Source organism: Choloepus didactylus, chromosome 16 (assembly GCF_015220235.1).
Source record: "Choloepus didactylus isolate mChoDid1 chromosome 16, mChoDid1.pri, whole genome shotgun sequence".
NCBI classification, from domain to species: domain Eukaryota; kingdom Metazoa; phylum Chordata; class Mammalia; order Pilosa; family Megalonychidae; genus Choloepus; species Choloepus didactylus.
Genome location: NC_051322.1, coordinates 5,618,991 through 5,637,616, shown reverse-complemented (window position 1 = coordinate 5,637,616; position 18,626 = coordinate 5,618,991). Strand labels below are relative to the sequence as shown.

Genomic DNA, 18,626 nt, shown 5'->3' with positions numbered 1-18,626 from the left:
TCTCTTTTTGATTATCCTAATTGTTGTTTTTCTTGCTTTGGGATTTATAGATTATTTTTTCTTCAAATTTTGGAGGTTTTCAGCCATTATTTCTTCAGATATTCTTTCTGCCCCTTCCTCTCTTCTCCTTTTGGGACACCCTTTACATGTTTGTTGATGTGCTTAAAGGGGTCCCACTGGCTTCTGAGGCTCTGCCTTGTTTCCCTCATTTATTTTCTCTCCGTTCTTCAAATTACATAATTTTTATTGACTTATTTTGAGGTTCACTAATTCCTTCTTCTTCCAGTTCACATCTGCTGTTGAGAACTTCTAGTGGCTTTTTTAGTTGGTATTGCACTTTTGTATTCTTGAAACTCTTATTTTTTAAAATAATGTCTCTCTCTGTATTGATACTCACTATTTGATGTTACATTGTCCTCATGCTTTCCTTTTCCTCTTTAAGAACTGTTTCCTTTAGTTCTTCACCCAAATGCATGTAAATTATATGGTGACTGCTTTGAAGTTTGTCTCTTCAGTCTGACATCTGGGCCCTCTCACAGGCAGTTTCAGTTGTATGCTTTGTATATAGTGTATGTGTTGCCGTTTCCTGTTTCTTTGCATGTCTCATAATGTTTTTTAAATACTGTATGTTTTAAATTATATAGTGTAGTGACCCAGTATAAGGACTCCCCCCTCCACTAGGGCACCTGCCCTTGTTGCTTGTTTACTTGTTTAGTGCCCTCGCGTGACTCTTGGTGGCATCTGTTTCCCTGCAGTTTGAAGCCTCTGTTGCCCCCAGTTAGAAGCCTGAGCATTGGGCATGCCCAGGGGTGGCAGTGGTTTGAGCAGGGCTCTCTTGGGCTTTCTCTTTCCTTGATTTCTCTTTCGGAGTTCTTCCTGCCTCAGCCCAGAATGACTCCCACTCATGGTCTGTTTGCCAGTGTGCTAGTCGGGGTCCTCCAGAGACATAGAACCAACCGGAGAGAAGCATGCATGCATCTGTACAAATTAAAGGATTCAATGTAGGAATTGGCTCATGCAACCATGGGGATTGGCTAGCCCACATTCCATAGGACAGGATGCAAGTTGGGAATTCTAATGAAGGTTGCAGTGAATTTCCTGGGAGAAGCTGACTGGTTGAAGTAGAGATAGAAATTCTTTCTGACTGCTGAAATGTCAGTTTTCCCTTTAAGACCTTCATCTGATTCAGTGAAACTTCTCTTATAGCTGAATGCAATCTCCTTTATTGATTTTAGCATATAGAAAATCAGCCATAGATGTTGTGGGGACCAGGGCCCAGGCCCCATTCCCCTCCACAGTGATTTCACCTAGCCTCCTACGTAAGAGGGACAGAGGTTAAAAGTCATCAGACCTCCCCAGCAGAGGAAAAAGTATGTTGTAAACAAAGCATTGAAACGCCCCTCCCCTGATTACTGTTGATAACAAATCTCCACATCCTTGTGTCACAAGTCCCTGCCAAAACTCTATTCTTACAACCCCCTTGTCCTAACCCACCCACTGGCTCCCCCTGCTTTTGCAGACCACTAACTTCATTTTTCCTGGCCGGCCGCTGCATGGAGCCGTAACTCCTGTAAGTCAGTCCTGTTAAACTCATGTCTAACTCTGTGCCTGGTGTGTTCTTTGGTCCTAGGTCTAAGCTGGGTTGGAACAGGTGTAATCGACTGACTAATGATTTAAATCTGTAAAATACTCTTGCAATAACAATTGGGCCAGTGCTTGCTTAATCAAACAATTGGACATCATAACCTAGCCAAGGTCACACATGAAATTAGCCATCACAGCCAGATATAGTCATATGGCCCCAACCTAATTGAGGTACACTTCAAAAAGTAGGAGAGACCTTTTTATTTGGTGATCACTGTCTGTTTATTCCAGCCATAATCATAAACTGAGATGAGAGGAGAATGGGAACAAGGCAAAGAAGAGTTTCTCTGGGCTAATGAGCCATTTCCAGGTGACCATTTAAACCTAAAATCTATTTCAAATGAATCTAAGGTTGGCAAGAGTACATTCTGACATCTCCTTTTTCATCATGTATCTTTGAAAGATGATCTGGACCATAATAGTTTGTGTCTTTATCTTCAAATTAGCATCATACTGAAGACATTTGCAGTCATCCATTCCTAATTATTGTATACCATGTTGGACTAAATGCTGTTATTTCCTGGTGCTCCAAATATGACCCTCTTTGAAATACTATCTCAGAGCATCCTTCCCTCTTCTGTAATTCCTGTTTGGGCCAGTCACACTCCAGTGTGCCATTCTCGTTATTTGCCTGTTCCATTTGTGGGCGCCTACTTAGTGGACGGTCTTATGTCTTTTTTTGCATGCAGAGTATTGACATTGCTAAACATTGAGCTCTGTTTTGCAGTATATTGCCAAGTATATCAACTAAAGTTTGTCCTGACTTTGTACATACTCTGCTTTAAACCACATTGACATAATATGGTATAGCTTTTACTTGTTAGTCTTGGATTTTATAGTGGGAAAAACTTCTTTATGTCCTGATGTTGTTAAGAAATTTTATGTAGCATGACATTATATGCAGAGCAGGTGTGATAGCATATAAAAATACTATTATTCATGAAAATATATGAAATATATTTTTTGCCATTATAGACATGCATTGTCTATTTTTTTCTTTTTTGCATGTATAGATGTTTCTTATGTGTCTTATAAACATAGAATTATAAATATGTATACATCTATGTAATACGTACAAACTTTATAAACATAGATTATATATTTAAAATATACATACATGCACACACACATACCTGTACCTACACGTGTGTGCATGCAGTCAATACTTTTTTAACGTCTCAAGTGTCACACGCTTATGTCTTGTTTTATTCTGTTTTTTACATTTAAAAAAAAAGAGCCTCTTACTTTTTGTAAGCTTCTTTCCCTACCCCACCCCCATACACACCTTGCATGCTTAAATAATAGTTTCATGATTGCTGGTTTCTATATGCTATTTAAGTTCTAAGAGATACTGGCCTTTTGTTGTCAACGATACACCCATCTAAAAAAACAAAATATTATTCTGTTTTCAGAGTTGTCCCTTTCACTCAATGGTTTCATTGCTATAGTGACACCCATTTAAGTATGTATCATGGCTTGCAGTTTATCATTTCAGAAGTTTATTTTCTTCGCTTGTGAGGCGATTGTCTTTGATGACTTATAATCCCTAGTATATTACATAAAGAAATAATATAGGTGGGACCACAGGATCAACAGCCTTAATGAACAGTACTAATTAAGTACAGTAGTGCGTTTTGGTTTTTACTCCCCAGTGTCGGAAACAATGGTGAATTTAGAGAGCGATGGTAATGCTGTTGAAAATAAATTGGAGATTTTGGGGATTAATGGGGGTAATTTGGAACAGTTCGCTCAGCTGTTGGGGAATTAAAAAATAATCCTCTTCCTTTTAATTATCACAAAAATGGACTTTTCATTTGAGTAATGCACCTTCAGATATTTTCTTATGTTACTTCTGCTGACAAGCTGCAGAGGTGTTATTCCGAGGATCTTTATACATTCACAGGACTCCACAATCCTACCCTTTCCTTAGCGTGTGCTAAAGTCCTAGATATGCAGATGCTGTAAGTAAGGAGGGCTGTGGTGTACTTGAAAATACACTGGCCTGGAACACACACAGTCTAGATTCAATTCTGTCTCAACCACTGTTGAGCCGTTTACACTTTGTCAGTCCGTTTGTCTCTGTGAGGCTGACGTCCTTGTCAGGACAGGGACTGTGGCAGTCTCCGCGTCCCAGAGCCCTGTGATGCCTTCCAAGTAGCTGGGCCCACGGCAGCCTCTTTTCTTACGCTAGTGACCATTCACTGACGATGGGAAATTTATATGAAAGGCCAGTTTGGTCATTGAATAGTGGGATGAGAGACATAAGGTGTGTATCCGTCTAAGATCTAAGAGAAACATAAGAAAACGTGCAGCAGGTTGCTTGCCCAATGCAAACTGGTAATAGCTGAAAGTGTCTCTGTTCTTCCAGTTCTTTTTTTCTTTTTAAAAAGGTATTTGTTGTATTTTTTTTTCAATTTATGAAGTTGTATGTAATCATTAAAATATATTTGGAAAATCAAAGAGAGAAAGGCATTGTAGTAAAGCCACATTGACATTTTGATGTGCTTTTTTCTAATCTTTTTTCCTAGGCTTAAAAATGATTTTGTTTGTTCAGTATAATGATTAATTATTCATGTCAAAATAATTGGCATGTAAGTTCAGTGACCTACCCTACCTGGGGGTAGGGTGGGAGGTAGCAGAAGCTTATCTTGGATCTCCTTATATAGAACTACTCCCATGCATAAATACTAATTCATGATGAAAATATTTGCATTTAGGCTTCATCCAGGTGTCTGAAGGAAAGGAGGCTCCATCCCTATCCATTCATGGGTCCTTGTTCATATTGGCAGTTTCATTAATTCTGGCTAGCAGAGATGACCCTTCTCCATACTACTCTTGTATTGAGTGAACAGATAGCGTATTTACTAAATCTTTGGATTTCTGCTTTTGCTTTATCACTCATATAACTTCGTATGTTAGCGGTGACCTAACTAGTATAAACTGGTTTGGATCTAACCGTTTTGTTTTCGCTTTCTTGACCAAGATTTCTCAGGGTGCATTCCCTGAAAAATAAACAGCAGGCCGTAATTGAGTGTTATACATGAAAGCGATTCCGATTGGAAGTGTTTAGGAAATGTTGATCTTCATAAAGTTTCTTTTTCTATGGATTTTGATATTCTGATATGCATAGTGAGATGTGTTCGCTAACTATTTGGATATCAAAAAATATCTTGCAAGGTTTTGTTTGTCAGCATTACCTTTGGGAAATGTTGATAAAGGTATTGCTATTTTCTCCTGCATTTAATTTTGCTCCATTTTAAATCTAAGGCAAGTCTGATTTTTTTGTTTCTTCAGATTGTAACTCCACCCCCACCCCCATTGCCTGCTTGAATTTGTGTGGGGCCCTATTTATTTTCTTCTCCAGTGACAAAACTAGTTAAACAACTGTCTGTGTGTGTTTCAGAAGGGGTATAGGTGTATAGTCTCTGATATAAAGTTTTTGTTAGGGATAAAGAAGGAGAAACAGTTCTCCTCAAAGAGTAGCATTTTATAAAACTCACAGTTTTCTGATTGTTTCAGGCCTTGCATTTCTGAATCTGCAGGGAAATAGTAAGAAATGAGCCTACACCTATTTCAGTTCATCTTGGCATGCAGTAGTTGGGTTTTCAGTTGTATTTTTCAATCCGTTACTGTTAGAAACCTGCACCACCTCAGAAAACTCACTGGCAGTAACAACGTGTCCAAATCCTAGAAAAGGGGACTGTTTCTAACTACATTTCTCTCTGAAAACTGTTTTAGAGTCTTACCTAGTAGTAACTACCTTGACCAAAGTTAAAAGCCAAAGCCTTATTTGTTCCCAAAATATTCTAAATTCAGTGTAGGTGACAATCTGTTTTCCTCTTTTTCTGCTCCTTAGTGGCAATAGGTGGTTCTCGGGGACTAATGAAACACCTTCAGTGCCCTCAAGTGGCACCAGAATAATTTGATCTTAAAATAATAGAACCTGGAATTTTATATTTCTGGTTCTATGTAGAAATGAACTGTTAAGGCAAAAGAGCAACTTACAAGTGAGCACCAGGGTTACAAAAGTTCCCAGCTTCATAGGGCTAATGTCTCTATAAGTTAATTGTTACATTTGTAAAGCTCTTAGAATGGTACCTGACACAAGTGTACTCTCGGTAAGTGCTAGCTAATCTCTAACTTGTGATACAATGTTATTGATTTGACCTTAATTCAATTTACTTTTCTTTCTTCCTTGGTAGATCCAACTGTGCTGAAAACATCCGCAAGCACATTTTACATACCGGGAAGCACGAAGGCGTCAAGATGTACAACTGCCCCAAGTGCGACTACGGAACAAACATCCCTGTGGAGTTCCGGAACCACTTGAAGGAACGACACCCTGATATTGAGAACCCTGATCTGGCCTACTTGCATGCTGGTAAGGGCTACAGCTAGTAAAGTGTGTGTTGTTTTAGAAGGATTTCATGTAAATAATCACAATAGTTGCATTGCTATTTGCGCGTTACCATCATTTATTTTTAACGTAGTAGAGTATGTGATTGTATCTGCTTCAAGTCTTGTAAAAAATTTAGCATGCCCCCATCTTATCTCACTGTACTGTGAAAAGAGGTCTTTCCAATTATATCTTGTCAAGAGCAAATCATCACAAAATGTTCATCTTGGGACAAGAAACTTACGCTAGCAAATATTCAAAAATGGAACTGATTGTCCAGTTGAACTGAAATAATAGTAACTGAGCTTCATATTTCGACTAATTGCTAAGTTATTTTTTTTAAATGTTTATGATTATGCATGATTCCTTTATACCTTCATTTTCCAATGAGTGCCTGCAAAGAGCATGACTGTGAATGAGGAGAGTGAGCCAGACAACAGTGGATGGGGTCACTGCGCCTTTCACTTCCAGGAGCTCGGGGGCTGCAGGCGTCGTGGTATCTGTGAAGGTCATCCTCGGGCCTGGGGTTAGGGGTCCAAGACTCTGAAGGTCAGAGGTAAAGCAGCAACTGCAGGGCTAAGCATATCGGTGCCTGTGGCCCAGCATGTGGTTTAATTAGCAAGCATTCATCGAGGGTTGACTTCTTAGAGTGCGGTGTAACAAAATGGCGAATTCTATGTGTGGGGACGTATTTGGGGATGTAATTTCCCTGAAGTAAATTTAAAGAAAGGTTCCAAGACTTAGCCCAAATGGTTCTGCATTTGAATGCCAGGTGATGCAGGGTGTGTTCTAAGCACGTCTTTTTGGGCTGTGTGGACTCAGGCAGCTAACCCACCAAACCTCAGGTTTCACATGTGAAATCTGTCATGAACAAGACATGGGTGTGAAGCTCTTAGCACGGTGCATTTTATACTCGCCATGGGTGAAGGGGTAGAAGGGGTGCCTGGTGGTGCTGCTGATGGTGGAGGCAATGTGGTAATGTTTCAGAGTCATTGGAAATCCTACCAAAACTTCAAGACTCTGTTTTAAAAATATTTAGGCAATATTTTCTCATTCATCAACATTAAAGGAACTAGAACTCAAGTAATTTGATTTTCAAATGTTATTCCTAATACCTTTGGCAATGTAGGTATATAAGTTTACAATTTAATGTTTTCTAGTGATGTGTTCTTTCAAATTTCTCAGAGGTTTATGCTTATGATCTACTTAGGCAATAGTAGAATGTCTGATTTAGTCATCTCTCCATTGTGTCAAGAACTATTTTTTAAGGAAACATATTTTTTAACAATAGAAGTCTTTACCCTTTGCATTTTGCTAGAGTTGTTCCTAATATGGTTGTAAAGTGGGCATTTTCTCAGCTTTTAGCTACCGTTGGGCTCAGTGCTGTGGGTGCCAGGCCAGGCAGGGCCGGAAGTGGTGCCTCCCACAGGAGGCCCTTGGCACGCGGGTCGAGCAGGACGGTCGCAGCCGAGGGGGCACCAGCCAGCCCACGTCCCTGGCTGTGATGCTGACAACGTGTCTCTCTGCTTCTCGTCGTACCAATTAGACGTTAAAAACGGAGTATTTCTCCACAATAAAGTATCTGTACCTTTTAAAAGAGACAAACGCCAAAGAAAGTGGAGAAAAGCAAACTGCAGACCACAGAATTGTATTTGTTTTTTGTTCTGCACGGTAAGGCTAAGCTCCTCGGCTTACTTTATGCTGTACTGGTGATGTGGAATTTGTTCACTTGACTACATGTTTTGAGATGTTGTCAGTGTAGAAAATGTTCTAAGAAAATTATCCTAGTCCCTGTGTATTTCTGATAATCGTGTGTGTCTGGTCCTGGTTTTCTCTGTTCATATTTTTATAATTTTGTTAGAAACCTATCTCCATAAGTCATAGCAGCATTCCTCAGTATTTTCACCAAAGAAGTCCGCGTGCTACACGGAGGGTCATCAATTGTTTATCCCTCCCTATGCAGTAATATTTTGCTTTGATAGACTTAGCTCAGTTAAGAGAAAACTTTTTTAAAAAGATAATTTTAGGCTGATTTAACCTTTTAATTGTAAATCACCTGTTATATATTTACGGATATGTAAAACTCGCCTTCCTTAATATGAAGTAAGGTATTTAAGTCAAAACGTTAACTGCTCCGTTTACATGCTGGCGCCATCGGGCAGCCTGGTGTGTGGCTTCCCAGATGGTGGTCTTTACGCTTCATGCTCGGAGCCACGTTCTGCAGGACCTGCAGTGACAATGTCTTGAGGATTTTGGAACCCGGCATTTAGTGAAGCATGTTGTATAGTTATTTTCATAAAAGGTTCAGACCCTTCAAAGGATGAAGTTTAGAACTACCCTAATGCTTGGCCCCCCGCCCAAAATTTTACTCTATATCTGACTTAGCTATGCCATGTATATCAATCATCTAAGAGATGGAAAGCATTTAATAACAGCAATAACAGAAAAGACTTTAAAATTTTAATTGAGAAATATTTGGACATTTATACATTCAAATAATGTACCTTATTTTTAACTTGAAACTAAGCATGAAGAAAGAGGGCTTATGAGTTTATGTTCTTCCACTGGGATGTCTGCATTGGGACCTGACTCTGCAGTTGGGCAGGTGATGTACTTCATAGGAAAACCACAGAACTGGGGTTCTATGGAGGCCAAAGCAACAGGCCCTGCTCTGCCGCCGTACAACACTGGGCAAGTCTCTTGACATCTCTGGCCTCACATTCCTTATCAGTGGATTTCTGGGTGGAATCAGCACCCTCTAAGGCCCTGTCTAGCCTTCTGTGTCTCTGTAGGTAGGTCCTTGAGAGTAGGGTATGTTTTCATTTCAGCTCTGCCATTTCCTTGTTGAAATTATTGGGCAGTAATAATTATTGGGAAATTTATTTCTGGTCTATGGGCCTAAGCTTTCCCCTCTGTTAGATAGGGATAACCATAACTACCACACAGGGCTTTAATGTGCTTAAACAAGAGAGTGGTTATAAGCTGTTTGTCCTAATAGTTAGCATAAATGGTTACTCAGTTGCTTACTTCTCTATGCCTTCTCCCCCTGATCCGTTATCTCTTTTCTCAGTTATTTTCGTAACTAGTAGAATGATCGTGGTATCATTTTATGTTTTATACTCCAGAGAATTAAGGTAATTTGTGAGCTTTTAATTTTAGTAGCCCTATTTGAAAAAGCAAGATGGAAGTGGTTTATTTATTCTCTTCACTGTGGATTATTTAGAAATATAATATTCAATTTCCAGGCAGTTTGGGATTTTTCTGGTTATCTTTTTATTAACTATTGAAATCATAATAGAAATCAATTTCTAGCTTAAATGCACAGCGGTTAGAGAGCATAATCTGAATTATTTCAGTCTGTAGAAACTTGTTTTAAGCCTTCCTTGCGCCCAGTGCCCAGCATCTTGGCAAACTGGAGGCCGCCTGCAGAGGGGCACGAGTGCTCCTTTGCCGGCCTGGCCCTGCTCCCGTGTCACCTGGGTCGGGTGTGTTCACCTGCAGTTCAGGTGCTCCCCATCCTCAGACTCTTTCCATGCTTGTCGGTCCACTATTAAGAGAGGGGTATTAATTTTTCCACCAAAATTGTGGATTTCTCTCTTTTTCTTTTTAGTTCTGTTAATTGTGGCTTTATGTAACTTAGAAGCTACATCACTGTGTGCTCAGAACTTTAGGATTGTTTCATACACCCAGATGCACAGACATACCATAAAGGATTTACATGTGTATTCCCTATTATTATGAAATGCTTCCTTTTATCTCTAATAATACTTCTTGCCCTTAGTCCACTTTGTTTCGTTAGTACACCAATTTCCGTTGCTTAATGTTTGAGTGTAATCTTTTTGCATCATTTTCCTTTCAACATTTTAAACTTTTTTTTTAACCTTTCTGTTCTCTAAATTTATAATGTCTTTTATAAGAAGCATATGCTTGTGCTTCTTTAGCTGCTGTTAAAGTTTTAATCTTTTGCTTGAAATAGTCTTTTACACTAGTTTTTATAGTTAATGTAATTATTGATATATTCGTAGTCAAAAACCAGAACTACCCAAATGTCCAAAAAGAAAAGTGCTTAAAGGTTGTGTAGTCACATGAAGAAATAATACAAACTGATGAGTATGAATAAACTGTTAACTACATATGGGGAGTGATATGAATGGATTTCACAGTCAGATCACTGCATGAAATAAGACAGACACAAATTAGGACTTTCTATGTGATTCCATTTATGTTAAACTTAAATACAGGCAAAACCAATCTGTGGTGTTAGAAACCCGGATATGTATTTCCTTGGAGGTGATGGGACTGGATGGGGAGGCCCATTGGGGCCAGTAATCCTCTATTTCCTAATCCTGGTGCTGGCTTTGTGTTTGTATTCAATTAAAGGAAATTCATCATGCTCTTCTCCTAGGATTTGTGTACTTTTCTTCATGTATATTTATATATATAAATTTCTATAGGAATTTGTTTAGATCCACTCTATATCTCATAGAATGAGAGTTTATGATCACCGTTAATCTCCACAAAAAAGACATCAGATTAAAAGTGGTCAGAGTTCTTTCTGTCATTGTACATTACAAGTATTTTATCTAGTGAAATCCATTTCATTTCACAAATAAGCTTAGTATTCATTCCTTGCACCTTGAGAAAGAATTCAGTGTACTTAGATGTTTGCAGTGCAAGTCACCTTCAGCTGGCTTTCATGCATAGCTCAGCCTCCTTGGTTAGCTTCCATAGCTGTGTCTCAGTAATTCCAGCATAACCCGAAAGAAAAGGGAGGTGACGATAAAGATGGCCAAAGGAGAGGGTTGAGCCGATCTCGCTGAGGCTCTTCTGATTGTGCCTGAGAATAAAGGGTTCTCTTTCCTCACGACTGTTGTTACACCTTCACTCCTTGTGGAGCCTTGTTGTTGAAATCATGCTCACTGACCCTGGTTAAATACCTACTGCAAGACCCACAGGTAGTTCGGTCGCTTTCTAAGACTAGGAGGTTTATTTATTATTTTATATTTTTCTCTGAGAAAGTGTAGGAAATGTTTATGTCTTTTCTATGTGTAATGAACAAATGGTGTTTTGATTTCAGAAGAAATTAAGCATTAAATGATGATATGGTCTTTTTCTTGAATTATTTTTCTACTGTCATACTTTTTAAAAATCATGCTTAACTTGATATGCTTTTTATCAGTTCTTATCTATTAAGACTTAATCATTTAAAAGTACACATTAGATTATTCCTGCACAGTATAAATCACATGAATTTATCATCCTTTCTTCATAAATTGGGATTTTCATTTTTTATAATGTATTATTTAACTGTGTTCCATAGCATTTGCTTCTTACCCAGCTTTAAAAATGAAAATATGGAATGTTTGACTTTTATCAAAACCACAAATCTGTTTCTTTCTAATGGTAGGTAATTCAGAACCATTTTAACTGTACTTACTGATTCCTTAATTCTGTTCACGTCCATCACTTTATACTTAGGCAGGTTGCATTTCATAGTCCACCTTGGAGCCCAGTCCATCGCAGTTGAGGTAAAACAGCGATAGCCTTTTGTATCTTAGTCGTTCCCTCTCATTTGGTGATATATTCAAATTTCTTGACGTAAAAGATTTTCTTAATCATCACTTGAAAACATTAGTGTTCTGTATGTAAAGTTTTGTAGAATTTCATCTTTTTCCAAATTCCTATGCAATCCCAGCCCTCTATTTTTAACCCACTTTCATCCCCTTTTTTTAGTTGTATGCCCTGACACTTCATGACATTTTGTACAATAATTCATTTTATGAAAAGGTCCAGAAATCTCAGAGAAATCCTGATAGTTTCTCATTGGTTCTCCCTTACATAAACCAATTATTACTTCAACCTAAAAAGGAATGAAATTTTTTCTGACATGATTGCCTTTGGTAAATCCATGCTGACTCACACCTATTAAATTGTACATCTCCAAATGTACCATTAAGCTCATCCATAAGTATCATCTCAAATTTATTTCCTAATATAGATTTTAGACTTACAGGTCTATAATTTCTAGCCTGTCCCCTCTTTCTTTTTACCCTTTAGACTGGATTCCTCGTTTTCTGGTCCCCTGGTTCTTCACAACTAACAAAAGACTTCCTAAAATAATTAACAGTTCAACAGTTTGATTCTTTAACCTCACACATCGTCTGTGGGTTAATTCACTATTTTTCTTAACTGCTGCTAAGTGCCTTTGTTCCTTTCCAGCTCCTGTCTAAACACTCAGAGCCTTTTTCTATCACAGCCTCCTCAAGGCCGGTCATAGCTCCTTGCATTTGATATTTTGGTAGCTGGCCTTTCTAGTTGCTCTCTTTCTCCCTCTCTCTTATGTTTGAGTTCCTAAGTTTAGAACAGGCTTAGATACTTTGTAATCAGAAGGGAAATAATGTCAAAGCAGTATTTCTTATCAGCTGACTTTTTGCAATAATTTAATTCGTATCCAGGATAATTGTAATTGTGAATATTTATCAGTAAATATTCAATTTACTAATTCCAAGTTAAGCAGACTCTTTTGAATTTGTTACCATTTCTCTTTTCTTGGTCACCGTTTCTCTCTTTTTGGATAATATACTGAGGTAGGTTTGTTTAAAACCTAGTGATCCCTTCTTAAGTATTTTAAAAATTAACCTGTTTTCTTCTTTACCAAAAGAGGGATGCGAAATGAAACGAAATAAAAATTCAGTGGCTGAGAGATTCCAAGTGGGGTCAAGAGGTCACTCTGGTGGGCATTCTTATGCACTGCATAGATAACACTTTTTAGGTTTTAATGCATTGGAAAGCTAGAAGTAAATACCTAAAACTATCAAACTGCAACCCAGTAGCCTTGACACTTGAAGACGACTGTATAACAATGTAGCTTACAAGGGGTGACAGTGTGATTGTGGACCACACTCCCTTTATCCAGTGTATGGTTGGATAAGTAGAGAAATTGAGATAAAAAACTGAATGAAAAATAGGGTGGGGAGGTGTTTTGGGTATTCTTCTTTACTTTTATTTTTTATTCTTATTTTCACACTTTCTGGTATAAGGAAAATGTTCAAAAAAAATAGATTGGGGTGATGAATACACAACTATATGATGGTACTGTGAACAATTGATTGTACACTTTAGATGATTGTATGGTATGTGAATATATCTCAAAATTGAATAAAAATCAATTAAAAAATTAATCTGTTTAGAAATAATTAGGTCTTCCCTAACTTTCATATTTCTTAAAAGTTTGATCTGCCTAATACTGTGGCACAGTGTTAAATACTTGCCGTTGTGCATGTACTGGAGTTGTCCTGTGTTACTTCCGTCTGCGGTCCTGCAGGAAGGTGAGCCTCACTGTTCTGGTGTAATCCAGATTGTATTTATGAATAGTTTCCTGTTTTATATGGTTGGTAAGCAAAGTTGAAGAACTCTATTACTTTGCACTATCCCGTTTTGCCTTTTCAATGACAAAGAAAGCAGTGCACGAACGGCATCTGTGCAAAACTGTTCACTAGGTCTTTAGAGCTTCAAAGCAAATCTCTTTGGTAGGTTTTATTTCCAATTTTATGATTTTTAAAAATAGACCTTCTAGAGGTTAAGTTGGCTGAGGATACATAGTCATGGCATGGCAGCTGTAGATCCATGAGCTTCTCTGCAGGTTTCCTGCGTGTGCATAATCCTGCAGACACAGGGGTGAAGAGAATCAGGAAAGAAGCCTGGCTGTAAAGGCTCTATACCATATATATGACATTCAGAAAAAATAAAAAACAAACAAACAAAAATAATGGTTTCCAGGGATTCAGAGTGAGGAGGGGAGTGATGAGTAGATGGAGCACAGGGCATTTTTAGGGCAGGGAAACAATTCTGCCTGATATTGGAATGAGAATACATGACATTAACTTTCCATAATGTTCATAGAAACTGTTCAACATGAGTGACTAATGTAAACTATGGGCTTCAGTTAATAATAGTGTATCAATATTGGTTCATTAATTGTCACAAATATATCCCACACTAATAAGGGAATACTGCATGCTTGGGGTGGGAGGTTAGGAGAGAGGCGTGTGGGAACTCTGCACTTTTGCAAATTTAAAAGTGCTTGAAATATAACAAAGTACTTTTTTAAAAATCAGAATCCATAGGTTAATTAAATTCTTATAGAAACCTTAAAATTTTGGCATTTTAAGATTTAAAATCTTAAATGTATTAGTAAGTATCATGGTAAAATGTATATATATTTTTAAAGCACTAGAGTAAATGTGTTTTCAGTTGTCTGCCTACTGACTAGAAGTACAGAGCCGGACACATGGCTGGGTGGATGGAGGGAGGCAGGGCTAGAAGGGAGGGAGGGAGGATGAAGTCAAAGGAACTAGGTTTCAGTGTTCTGACTTTATCACCACTGAGATGTGTGACTCTGAAGAAGTCACTCACACATTCTGTGTCTATTTCCTCAAGTGCAAAATAAGTAGGAGTGTCTGGCCTTCCTTTTGAACATGAGGTTCAAATTAGATATTAGACATATTAAAATGCATTGAAAATTGTGCAAAGATATCATTAGTATTATGCTTTTTCTTAAAAAAAAGGGTTCTGGGCTTTGTTACTGCTATAGAAAATAAAGTTGGAACACACAGTTAAAATACAAGTTTTGTCAGTAGCATCTGTAGGATTGGCAGAAGAGACACAAAATTCGTAGAAATCTATTCAATTAATCATTTCTGGTTGATATCAAGCTCTTACATCACTGAGACTCATCCCCTTCCTACAGGGTCTTAAAGAAAAGCTTTAAAGTTATGTTCAATTTTTTTTCCCAAAATTTACTGTAACCATTTCTCCCTTGGGAGAACTGGCTGGGTGTGATCCGCACCATGAAGCCCTTCCTGGATGCCTCTTCCTTGCGTCTGCAAGGTTACACAGGCACGGGGTGACGGACGACTCATCAACAGGCAGAGTTGTGATCCTATCTGGACCAACAGCGCAGCACTCATGAACTGAATTCTGAAAGTTTAAATAGTTAAAAGAACAAAATTGTGATCTTATCCCCTGACAACCTCATTTATCAAAATTTTAGGGCAAAAATTGATTGTGGAGAGTTATAGTGGGGGCAGTACGATCTTATCAGGTAATTGATGTGGCTTTTACTTTTATATAGACCTTTTATCAGCTGTTTAACTCAATATAATAAATATATTTTACAAATTTACGCACCCTCACATACTTATTTTGACCTCAGCTAAAATGCAACTTTATAAGAGGGAAACCAAGTAAGTGTTGACAAGTTCTATTACTGATACTGCCTAACAGGTGACTGTAAAGCTGAGGCCATTATGAAGACCAGCACTATAAGTTTTTCAAATTAAAAGGGAAATTTAGGTATATTGCTTAATATAGCTTTTAAATTTATTTCAGAAAATGTAATAATGAGCCCTATTCCTCTTTTGAAATTTTATTTCTGTTTTTTTGTGGTAAAATTGTCATTTAGCGGGTTTTTCTTATTTCTTTCAAGTTTTACAGAAAATTTGCAAACATAATAGAGTTCCCATATGCCTTCTGCCCGTTTCCCCAAATGTTAGTATCAACATGTAACCATAAAACAGTAGTTACTAAAGGGTGAGAATTGGTCCAATACTTTCAATTAAACTACAGGTATTACTCATATTTCGCAGTTTTTCCCCTGACGTCCTTTCCTTTGCCATGCTCCCATCCAGGATCCTGCATTCCTTGCCGTCCTATTTCCTTCGTCTTCTTTGGCCATGATGGTTCCTCGGCCGTTCCTTATCTTGCATGGCCTGGGCTCCATTAAACAGTCCGGCCAGTTGTTTCGTGGAATGGCCCCTAGTGTGAGTTGGCCTGACGTCTTAGATCCTGCTTAGAGCAGTGAGGCGGGAACCCAGGATCCCGCTGGGCCGAGCTGCGGGTGTCTGAGCTTGTACCTCGACTTACCAGGCCTGGGCCAGGGGACCTGATATCACCCCCTGGGGAGGGTAGTAGGTACGGGCGTGAGTGCCCTCTGCAGCCCCCCCGAGCCTGGGGAGCGAGGTCAAGGCAGCTCCCTTTTCCTCACCCAAAATGCCACTGGCAGGGGAGGCTTGCCGGAGGAAACCGCCTTTCTCCCAACTGCCCTTTCCCCACTTCCTTATCTTACCCACTCACTCCCTGGTGCCAAGGCCACTTCTGCCACCACCAGCGCGCATGCCCGTGGCCAGAACAACCCCCGCCCCGCTGCAACGGTTCCGGCGTTCTCTCAGAACCAATCCTAGCCCCTATCCCTTCAATATTGCCATTTAAGGCTACTTCACCTCTTTTCCAGCCCTGCCCTTCTTACCAGCCTATATAACCTGTAATCACCCCTGAATAAATCTCTTTGGCGCATACTCCTACTGGATGAAGAGTGTCTTGTCCCTATCGCCGCCCTCCTTGCACGCCTCTCGCCGAGGACCCTGGCCACGTCCTCCGCCTCGCCCTCGCCTCCGGGAAAGAGCCCCCGCCGCCGGTACCCCTTGAGCAGCCCCGAGAGCTGAGGGCTCGGCTACCGGCCGCCTCTCCCCCTAGAAGTAGTAACCGCGACCGCAACTGGTGCCCCGTGTGAGGAAGCGTCTCCACACAACAGTTCAGCAGGTCGATCGCTCGCCCGGACGCCTCTCCAGCTTCCCGTTTCCTCGCCTGCAAGGTAGGGCCGCCTCTCCTTCGCCGCTTCCGGAGCCGTGGGAGGTTCCCTGCTCCGAAGCCGCTCATCCCTTCCCCCACGCTCTCTTCATCCAGTAGGAACTCCTCCCTTCCCCTACGCTCTCTTCGTCCTCTTGTATGCGCACTTCTATGACCCCCGTTCCTCCTAACACTCTCCCTCTTCCCCTCCATTACTTTGCTGTAGTTCTTTGTATTTTTATTTCTTCATTTGGTGCCGTGTGCCTCTTTGCAACCGCCCCCCCCCAACTGCTCCCGTTGCCAAAGGGCACTGCTTTCTGCTCTCGCCGTCTCCTTCGGCCTTGCAGCCACAGCTTATCTCATTCTCTCTGCTCGGTAATCAACTCCTCCTCCTCCTCCCTGCCAGCCGGCCGGCCCGGCTCGGGAGCAACCCCCCTCCTCCCCCCTCAGCTATGGGTAATCGTATATCTACATGTCAGGCACCTCAAGTTCGTGCTCTAGCGGGTCTCCTAGATACGCATCGCTGCAAAGTGTCTGTCCGGCAGCTGCAGGTGTACTGGGACCTCCTGCTGCCTTTTAACCCATGGCTCACCACTTGCCATCTTTGGGACCCTGTTACTTATGATCGTCTTATTGATCGGGTCACTAATGCCATGGAACATGAGAGCAAGCGCTTCCCTCCCGGCTTGCTCCCCACCTTAATAACCGTCCGCTCCTGCCTTCAAGGCTCCCTCCCCCCTGATCGAGGCCTCGTTAAATCCAAGGAGGCCCTATCAACCCAGCCAACAGACTCAGATAGCGATACTAATTCAAATCATGACTCAGACACGGAGTCCTTAGTCGAGCAGATTAACAACGCGCTCGAGGTGACTCCCAAAAAGCAAATTAACACTGCGCCACGCCAAGATGGCGAACTTCCTCCTTCTTCTTCCATCGAGGGGAGGAAATGCTCCGGCGATGACATCAGCCCTAAGCTGGGCCGGAAACCACAGATGCTTTACCCCGCCCTTTCACAGGGCGGAGCTAGTCCGCCATCTTATGCCTTGGGCCCCACCCTTTCACAGGGCGGGGCTGATCCACCATTTTGTGTCTTAGCCACGCCCACCGCGCCGCCATCTTGCAACGCTTGGGGCCTCCCACTCCCACCTCCCCCTTCGGCAAGCACCCCCTCGGAGCCACTACCGGCAGCTGCCGCCGCTCCTTCCACTCCACCGGCTAACAACCCCTGGCTGCCTTCTACACCTCAAGGCAACCCTTGGGGCAACGCTCCCCCTACCCCCACTTCCACGCCAAGCCCTCTTCAAGCGCGTCCTCCTTTCTCTCGTGCTTTTCGCTGCTTTCCTCTTAACCTTGCGCCCACCCCACAGAAACCGTATGACTGGTATCCCATTGACTCAGATACTATCAAGCAGCTTCGCAGGGCCGTCAAGGAGGACAGGTTAGGTAGCCTATACGCTTCCCAAATACTGCAGGATCTCGGCATGGACTATTGCATCCCCCAAGACTGGGCCTCGCTTGCCCGTTCCATTCTTAATCCCGGTCAGTTTGTTGACTGGCGTGCTCATTTCCAGGCAGAAGCTGCTCAGCAAAGTGAGCAAAACGCAGCCCTTGGAGTCTATCATCCCCCTGAAGCCTATTTGGGCACTGGAGCATTTCTAAATGTGTCTGCTTATATTAATGCACCTGCCACCTTGTGGCCTATCCTTTGGGGAATCGCCTTATGCGCGTTTGCCAATTGCTCTGCCTGTCGGCCTAATAAATTCACCAAGCTCTTCCAGGAGCCGAGTAAGCCTTTCGCCACCTTTGTCTCCAGAGTCGAAGAAACCTGCGCTCAAAAGGTAAGTGATCCCCAGGCCCAATATTACATGTGCCCATCCTCAAATCCTGGAAAATCGTGCTGTAATTCCCCCAACGAGTACTACTGTGCATACTGGGGGTGTAAAACATTAGCCAATAATAG

At 41.0% G+C, this 18,626-nt stretch overlaps 1 protein-coding gene across 4 annotated transcripts in view; it reads left to right on the top strand.

Moving 5' to 3' along the window:
* ZNF407 (zinc finger protein 407) overlaps window positions 1–18,626 on the top strand; it is a 525,354-nt gene that overhangs the window by 370,939 nt on the left and 135,789 nt on the right. For all 4 annotated transcript variants that reach the window (XR_005212254.1, XM_037806409.1, XM_037806411.1 and 1 more), the window contains exon 8: window positions 5,847–6,025. Coding sequence is in view for 3 of the 4 variants with exons in the window: in XM_037806409.1 (XP_037662337.1) it covers window positions 5,847–6,025 (179 nt within the window). In the remaining variant the exon portion in view is untranslated. The remainder of the gene's footprint in view (window positions 1–5,846; window positions 6,026–18,626) is intronic.